Genomic DNA, 9,489 nt, shown 5'->3' with positions numbered 1-9,489 from the left:
TTCATTGTAACAATAAATAAAATACTTTCAAAAGCAGAATTTAATTGAACCTATATGTACCTCTGTATTGATTTATGCCATTCTTTGTGCATGTGGCAGTATGTTTTATGTCTTATGTCTAAATTGCATTAACACAAATATGCAAACATGCAGGCATTTAAAATTGTGGCACCTGGACGTGTTACATTCCTACTTTAAATTACACTATGAGTCCAATTGCCTTGATTTGACCAGGATGAATGAGAGTCTTCACATACATGTAAACGTATATTTTGACAGATTAGGGGTGCAACATATAGCATTGGTCTCTGAGCACTTTGTGAATGCTAGTAGTCTCCTGTATGCCTCCTCTATGTGTGTTGGTCCTGATAATATACACAAAATATCTGCCTGAGGAGGTTTGTCCTCGTAGTGTAAAACTAACCTGTTGCTCCGTCTGCAGGTCCTCTGTGCTCTTTATTTAGCCTTGCTTCTTGTACTGGAATGGGGATGTGTGTCACGACAGCTATGATTGTGCATATGAGGTTGAAAATCAGTGTCAGTTTCCAACAAGGGCTCTATATTTAGCTGTGAGTGAGGGGACTGGGTAACCCTCGTGACTGCAACACATACAGACACACACACACACACACACACACTCCTCTGGACCCTCATACTCTTTCACCTGCTGCCGGTTTCTTTCTGTGAGGTTGTGTGTGTGTCTTCTGGTACCACTCGGAGGTGAGTTATATACTTTTATTCAACAAATGTCACCGGAGATGGTTGAACATCTTTATTCCACCTTCTCCTTATTAACTCTCCCACAGCCCTGTGTGGAGGAGAGAATGGCTAAGCTGCCTGCCTTTGGAGCTGTCATCTGTGGCCTAATGAGAACACAGCTTGATGATTAGTAAAGTGGGAGTCACAGAAGATCATGTGTCAGTCAGAAGTACCAGAGGCCAGAGTGGGCCTGAACAGTCCTGACCCACTGGTGAGAGAGGCTTTCCTGATGGCCTACGACTACATAGACTACATAACCAGAGGGGGGGCAGATGGGACCATGGAACCCGCCCCTACAGCCTGCACTGCAGCCCTGCGGCATGCTGGAGATGAGCTTCTCTTTCGCTTTCCTATCTTTTTCAAGCGCTGGCCTCGTGTCTTTCAGAATGTAAGGGAGAACACGGCCTGCCCGACACTTGTCGGCATCCTGGACGAACACTTCTTTCCCCCAGCCCCTGGGGGGCGGCGCACGGACCTGGCCTGGAGCGCTGTGCTGTCTGTGTATGTGCTGGCTGGACAGATGGCTCTTCACTGCCATCAGAGAGGCATGGTGGTGGTCCTACCACAGCTGAAGGAGTGTGTGGGGGCCTACGTGGAGAAGGTTATCTGCCCTGAGATACGAAACAAGGGAGGATGGGTAAGTGGAAGCTGTTGCTCCTTTATTTGACATCTGTAAACATTGTAAATGCAACCACATTATACACTATACATTATCATTGGGTTGGAAAACGTATGCCCTAAACTCTAAATTCTATTCTTCCCACGATGAGTTGCCAAAAGCCTTTTTGTAAACTCATTTTTTATTTTTTTTGGAAATATATATCTGACTGCCTGCTTTTACAGCCTGTGCAGTGCTCTCTGTGAATAGTAAACAGACTTAAAATTACTGGAGTGTCCATTGGAACCAATTATTTTTGAGTTTGTGAAGCTCAGGGTTGCACACAGACAATCAACTTCACATGTTCTAGGTAGTTTCTCACATGGGGACATTAGGCTGTTTCCAAAGCAAAGTTGCCTGAGCTTGAATAACTTGCCAGAGGCCCACAGCAGACTTTAGCTATATGGATCCTTATGAAACGACAGTACTGTCTGCAGCTGCAATTGACCTTACATTGAACTTGAAGCCATTTAAAGTTGCTGTGAAACACAGATGTTTACTCAGACGTGTGTCTTTGTTTCTGACAGAGTGGTTTTGTGTCACGCTTTGGAGAGAAGCAGGACTTGGAGGGCCAGGTGAAGAAAGTGTGCTGTTGGACGCTGCTGACATTGGCCTTAAGCATTATCACTTACTTCATGTGGAAGAGAATGACTTAGCCAACACTGCCACCTAGTGACTTTAAGCAGGAACACCTGCAAGACTGTGCCACCACAACAAAACGCTTGCATGAGTGGGAGAAAATTGAGCATAAACATGACTGTTTCACCCAAATACATGTGTCAACAGTCCTTGTATTTAACCTACAAACTAATGTGCAAAAGGTCCTATATGAGCAATTTGTGTCTTGCACTTGAAAATTAATTCGCAGGAGTATGTAAACTTTGAAGTGTTCCCTCAGCTGTACAGAACAGATGTTGGAACAAATAAGCCTGACCACACCCAACTGGATTTAAATTATTTATGCTTCTATGGAAGACCTTTAAGCCAAGGTTTTAAACACTGCTACCTTTACAGTGTTAAGTATCAGATATGCAGCAACACTTTATATACAGTGCACTGCATGACTACATTTTACCCCTAGATAAAGTACCAGTAACAGAAAACCCAGAGACAAATGAGTACATTGTGAAAGTTTAATCTGGAAAACAAAGTGAAAATGACATCTGGACGAGAACTGAGAAGTAGAATTCAATAGTAAAGTGGTGTCCTTTGACCATGCGGCAGTACTTCCATTCAGACATGACTGAAGTTACATTTACACCTGAAAAAGAAACTCAACAGGGAAGAATTTTAGAACTGTCCTTCAAACATGCTGCAGTACTTCATCGTGAACGACAAAAACATTTTTACATCTAGGAGACACTCATGAGGAGATTCAACACTTGAGGGTTTAGGCCAGCTCCTCCTCACCCTCTTCCTCAAACTCTCCCTCCTCCTCAGCAGTGGCATCCTGGTACTGCTGGTACTCAGACACCAGGTCATTCATGTTGCTCTCTGCCTCGGTGAACTCCATCTCATCCATTCCCTCACCGGTATACCAGTGGAGGAAAGCCTTGCGCCTGAACATGGCTGTGAACTGCTCAGAGATGCGCTTGAACAGCTCCTGGATGGCGGTGCTATTACCAATGAAGGTGGCAGCCATCTTGAGACCTCTGGGAGGAATGTCGCAGACGGCTGTCTTGACGTTGTTGGGAATCCATTCCACAAAGTAGCTGCTGTTCTTGTTTTGCACATTCAACATCTGCTCATCCACCTCCTTCATGGACATGCGGCCACGGAAGATGGCAGCCACGGTGAGGTAGCGGCCATGACGTGGGTCGCAGGCGGCCATCATGTTCTTGGCATCAAACATCTGTTGGGTGAGCTCTGGCACAGTGAGGGATCTGTACTGCTGGCTGCCTCGGCTTGTGAGGGGAGCAAAGCCTGGCATAAAGAAGTGAAGGCGAGGGAAAGGCACCATGTTTACAGCCAGCTTACGCAGGTCAGCATTAAGCTGTCCAGGGAACCTGAGGCAGGTGGTGACTCCACTCATTGTTGCAGAGACCAAGTGGTTGAGGTCTCCGTATGAGGGAGTTGTGAGTTTCAGGGTGCGGAAGCAGATGTCATACAGAGCTTCGTTGTCGATGCAATAGGTCTCATCTGTGTTTTCTACCAACTGATGGACTGATAGTGTGGCATTGTAGGGCTCGACCACTGTGTCTGACACCTTTGGGGAAGGCACCACGCTGAAGGTGTTCATGATGCGGTCAGGGTACTCTTCACGGATCTTGCTGATGAGCAGGGTACCCATACCAGAACCGGTACCACCACCCAGGGAATGTGTGAGCTGGAAGCCCTGCAGGCAGTCACAGCTTTCTGCCTCCTTCCTCACCACATCAAGGACAGAGTCCACCAGCTCTGCACCCTCTGTGTAGTGACCCTTGGCCCAGTTGTTACCAGCACCACTCTGGCCTGTAAAAATAAGTCAGTGTTAACTTCACTGTACTCATGAGTCATTAAAATGAAAATTTTTTTTAATAAATCCGCACACAAAACTCACCAAAAACAAAGTTGTCTGGCCTGAAAACCTGCCCAAAAGGACCAGATCTCACAGAGTCCATGGTTCCTGGCTCCAGATCCACAAGTACAGCACGGGGCACGTATTTGCCACCTAAAAAGCACAACAGATTAGGAAAATACTCCAATCATGAAGTTATATTAATTTTATAGAAAAAGAAGTTACCAGTGGCTTCATTGTAGTAGACATTGATGCGGTCCAGCTGCAGGTCACTGTCGCCATGGTAAGTACCAGTTGGGTCAATACCATGCTCATCGCTGATCACTTCCCAGAACTGTAGAACAAATGAAACCAATTTTATTCTCTTTACAAAACTTGTATTTAAATACATTATAAGCATTTCAGGTTATCATGGCTCAACTACATTCAAAAAAAAATTTCCCCGCCGTTCTGCAGTCGGCGCGCGCGCCCTCGCCACCTATTGGTTGGATCGATTATGAATTTCAAATTTCCTGCTACGTCACTAACCGCCCTCTTCAGGCAAAGCCGGGCGCCGTTCACCAAGCATGCCAAGTAGGCCTCAATGAGCGGGGGAACTGCGGTAAAAATTCTACCGTCATTTTCCGTACAAATACAAAATGAATCTATTAATCTGATAACGTTATCGTTTACACGTATGCGCTGATTTCCACTGATGATTAGTGAAGTACTTCCCTATAAAACGGCAGCTAAAATTAATCTCGGATAACAATGGCGCCGTTCACTTCGTGTTAATTCGACAAGCAGCTGCGTCTAACATTTAACCAACATGTACCACTTTATTCAATTCACATTCTATGTTTGAAACGGGACGAGTTATTAACCCGTTGAGTTATTAATGAGATAATGAGCTAAATCACTAAAGTACGTTTTAATGATTAATTAATCAAACAGACATATTAAATGCACTTGTCAAGTGATTAGGCTAATACAGTTATGTTTCGTTAAAAAAGAAATTAGCCACAAAATATCATAAAGGGGACACGTTGATATTCACAGGGTGTGGTTTCAGGGAAGCGGGGAGCACAAAGCCGGCGCTTCCACGGAGAAGAACACGACGTTTCACAATGAAAAAACTAAATACGCCACTCAAAAGAAAGAAAACCAACGTTACCAACCTTGGCACCAATCTGATTTCCGCACTGGCCGGCCTGAAGATGCACGATTTCCCTCATATTTGCAGGAGGTAGGATACAGACTCACACAAATGACTTCGGGATTCTTGTGAATGCGTGTTCAACGACTCAACCACGGATTTTATACTGCACTAAGACCCGCCCTTTACGTCCCAATTCAAATTCTCATTGGCTGGTTCACGCAAGCACGTCTGACAGACACAAGTTCTAACCAATCATATTTTTGAATGCTCATCCGCTATTGGGGCAACTCAGCTGCCACTCATTTTCATCTCAAACGTGTGACTAATGTCTAATCTGTAGACGTTGGCCTATTTTCCTCGTGATGGCGGAATAGGAAGAGGAATTTGACTGAGAAGGATTTTATTCTGCAGTGCATGGCCGCTCTGCAGCACATGTTACATTCACGCAAATCTTAATGACGTGGTTAAACAGCCGCACTGCTTTACCCACAGCGGCTGTGGTAGACAGACGGAACACGGTGGTCCAGTTTGGCCGAATTCAGAGCACAAACTGTAATGAGAGGACAGATCATGAGTGGCGGGCTACTACTGTGATTTTCAGTCATGTGTTTGTTAGGCCAGTGAGTTTATAGATTTTCAGCTCATTTGACAGATTAGTTCCCCTTTTTATGTTCATTTGTTTGGCAGTGAGCAGGATGAACAGTTGTGTTGTAGGCCCAGATCACTTCTGTGTTCCCTCAGCCAACGTGAATGTGTGATGATGAGGTGAAATGGATCAGTCTGCTTCATAAATATGAACAGGATGTACAGATGTGATACATTGACTCTTGAAAGTAATAGATGATCAGGACTCACACACACACACGCTTCACAGCAGTGTTGTGGAATGAGGGCAGATGAGCTTATTAATAGTTAATCTAAATGCCAGATAAGAATTCGTCCGTGACGCTGGTGCTCCTGCCTGGCACGGTTGTCATGGATGGAGGACTCGGAGGGCTAACATCACTCCCAGGTGGTCGTCGCCATGACAATCAGGTTTTCACACTGGGTGTTGCAGACCTCTGTGCATTAGTAGCCTACAGGGCTTTACGTAATCTTCCCATGGATCTACTCACAGCAAAATGCATACCATAAATTTGTATGTAGATTAGTTCTTATACAGACTGGTATGATCTCCTTAAATCTAAACCGTCCAGTTATGAATTCATATTTTCTCAGCCTGGGCCATGGTTTTTTTTTTTACAGGCACACTGAGCTCTTCATGCATGTATGTAGGTCGTACTCACAGTCCTACTATGTCTACGCTGTAATCTGACACACAAAGGCCCTCTCTGTTTGCATCATGACAGAGCTATGCCACTGAGAGGATGAGTCAGGATACAAGCAAATGAGCAGCTACAGCTCCTCTTCTTTAGGTTTAGACCTCTCTGGAACTGGCCAACTGGGAGACATTTAAACAGAAGCTGACAACCCTGCAAGCTGATTTGATTATCAAATAGCAGGAAATAGTGGATCGGGAGGATTTTCCCATCAGCTCCGATGGATGGCAATGAATTATTATGACAATGGTGAATGTGGATGACTAAACTCATAGTATCTGCTAAATATGGCTACTAGCTGTGTAATATCCCATTTTAGCAAAAGAAGACAAAAATACAATATGCTGATGTTCCTATGCAAGACAGGAGCCATGTCTAATGCGTCAATATGGATGTGAGTAGATGTGTGGAACAGTAGCTGGGTTGTGGGTGTGTCTGTGAACTCACAATGATGTTTGTAATAAATACATGAAAATAAAATGTGAGACATTTTTACCGCAGCGATAATCTGCTGTAGCATTTTAAGGAAATCATGCCCCAGGACTGGGAGGATATATTCTCTTTGATCTCAGTCAGTTTTGTTCCTCTGCTTTGTGTGGTAACTGATCAATTATTCATTGATCTCTTTCTTTGGGAAGGATGTGTGCATTGAGTGGTTTGTGGTGACAGCTTGAGTCAGGTCACCTGGGGCTTAATGCATAACAAAAAAATAAAAAAAACCTTTCAGCTCACTGGGAGGAGATTTTTGCTGTTTAATGCTTTTTATGAGTGCAGCGGCTGATGATGAAGCACTTCCACAGCACAGTGTGATCACAGAACAGCAGTGCGCAGGGTGTCTCTGTGAGGCTTAACCAGTGCGGCTCCTCATGACTCAGCATCTCTCAAGACACTGCAGCAACAAGCTCTCAGCCTCCATCAGCCAGATCAATATCATAAAACGGAAACAGATGCTGCTCGGAGAGACACGCCCATGGAGGTTATAATCCTTTAACAAGGTTACACATTAAGTCAATGATGTAATCTGATCACTGTGACCACTGTCTATCTAGCCGGGTTGGTTGCCATGGTGATAATGCAGTTCTACATCTGGAGGCTTTTACAGAGACAATAAGAAATTGAATATATGCTAATTACATACATGCTAATTTTGCAGCATGCAAATATGCAATGTATGTATGATAAAGATGTACAATAAATACTAAGCACATGGAAATAAACATGCAGGTGAAATATGGCTGTCTGTCAGCCATCTTAGTTGATGTTGACAAACTCACTGATTTCTTCATCTGGCTTCATGTAACTGGTCATCATAGCAGTAAAAGCTATGCAGTGTAGCCTCATAATATGACGTATAAAGGAAGCAATCAGTCCCAACACAGAACCATGTGGAACTCAATTACTGATTTTCATGTGTATGGATGATTGATCTGTGGGAACTAATGTGGACTGAGTGATGTGATTTCGCTGCAGTTTGTAATTTTAGAGGAAACAGCAGTTTGAGGAAAAATAGTACAGCAGCTGAGGGAATGTTCTATTATATAGATATTGTGGGAAATGGGCTATCGGGTTGGATAGGCATTAGACAGGAACAGCTGCGCTCATGTACAGTATGTCTGCTGATTCACTCTCATATCAGGTTACTGACTCCCCAGTGCAGCAGCATTCTGCCAGCCTCACACTGCACTACATTAGATATCATCAATGTGTGTCAGGACGGCAGGCTACACCCATAGCTAGCTATGTAAAATACAATAGTTCACCTGGAAAAGGACCGAAATGAATGGACCTTTTAACAGAGAGGAACTGAAGCTTGATACTCACCAGGTTTGGATGTAGGACATAGATAGTATGCTGAATGTATGTTTAGATGGAGGTGGAAATATATACACACAATACTGCCCTTTAAGTCCAAAACACAACACATTAGGTCAATAACAAGTTAAGCCTGGAATCAGCTTTACTCAAATCACAACAGTACTATGGGGCGGGGCAGTGAAAAAGACCATGTGATACACAGACGCAGGAAATGACTGCAATATTTTTCTTATTTATTTTCCAGACACATTTTAGTTTTGAGCTCTGTTAAAGGTCATAATGTCAAACTTCAGCTGTCCAACAACACCAAGGTTGCGCTACAAGGCCACCATGTACACACAGTGAAAAACCGAGGAAGGCATCCCTCCATTGACTTCCTCTATGTGTGATGCATCTTTTAGAGTCTGTTTGGCTGCTCTCCAGGGAGCTGAACAGGACGTCTGTTTGATGGTTACACAGCCTGACAGGCCCACAGTGTAATGATGGTCAGCATGATCCAGGGGAAGTCTGCAGTGTATCCGCCCACCCAGCTCACACCGTGTATCATGTTTCAAAAATACACCAGTGTTATAATGTCAGGGTGTGGCTGCAGCTGCCTTTACTGGGAGGAGGGTCTGGCTCTACTAAACCATCTACTGCTGTTGCTGTCTTTATTGTAAAAAAGCTTTTGTATCATATTTATCACTAAAACATAATCAGGAAGAATACTGGCTGCATCCAAACACTGCATTGCAGAGAAAAATATCTTCCACCATCTTAACATGCCACAATGGAAAGAGGTCTGGCAGCAAGAGGAATCATGAGAAATGTGGCTTTAATTAGAGACAGGAAATGTTTCCTCACTGTAGCTGCAAGTCACCAGACTGCGGAAGCTGGCCCGCTTTGAATGTCATCACTATGGCAGCTTTGTAGCGTGTTTTCATTTGCATCTCTTCTACAAGCATCAGTCAGTCCATCACTCAGTCCGTCGCTCTTCCAGAGGATTAATCTGACTTTGGTGAAACCTGAAAATTACAACAAATATTAATCATAAATTCACGTCAACTCTATTTAGTTATAGCAAATACGGAGTGCCAAAGAGTTAAAAAGAAAGACCACATAAAAGAGAAAACACCAGTATTATTAAAATCAAATAGTACTCCATAATGTTATTGACATTAATTATGCTGCTACAGACCATGTATGCACATCAAAACCCCAGAGCAGGTGCTGATACAAAAGATGTTAACTGACTCCTTACAATGGAAGAAAAACCCACAAAGGAAGCAAGAAACAATCCGTGAGGAGTCACTACAAACCACAT

At 43.8% G+C, this 9,489-nt stretch overlaps 2 protein-coding genes across 2 annotated transcripts; one reads left to right on the top strand and one right to left on the bottom strand.

Annotated features, from left to right (window-relative positions):
* Window positions 1-592: 592 nt before the first annotated feature.
* Window positions 593-2,543, top strand: bcl2l16 (BCL2 like 16). Its single transcript, XM_028414498.1, has 3 exons — window positions 593-720; window positions 807-1,396; window positions 1,945-2,543. Exons 2-3 carry the CDS (start codon window positions 914-916, stop codon window positions 2,071-2,073), a joined length of 612 nt encoding a protein of 203 aa, XP_028270299.1. The 5' UTR covers window positions 593-720; window positions 807-913; the 3' UTR covers window positions 2,074-2,543.
* LOC114441528 (tubulin beta-1 chain) lies at window positions 2,537-5,199 on the bottom strand. The gene is made up of 4 exons (XM_028414497.1): window positions 5,072-5,199; window positions 4,140-4,248; window positions 3,957-4,067; window positions 2,537-3,868 (listed from the first exon to the last, which is right to left on the bottom strand). Exons 1-4 carry the CDS (start codon window positions 5,126-5,128, stop codon window positions 2,808-2,810), a joined length of 1,338 nt encoding a protein of 445 aa, XP_028270298.1. The 5' UTR covers window positions 5,129-5,199; the 3' UTR covers window positions 2,537-2,807.
* Between the last annotated feature and the right edge of the window lie 4,290 nt (window positions 5,200-9,489).

Source organism: Parambassis ranga, chromosome 9 (genome assembly GCF_900634625.1).
Source record: "Parambassis ranga chromosome 9, fParRan2.1, whole genome shotgun sequence".
NCBI lineage: Eukaryota > Metazoa > Chordata > Actinopteri > Ambassidae > Parambassis > Parambassis ranga.
This window is presented reverse-complemented; position numbering and strand designations above follow the sequence as displayed.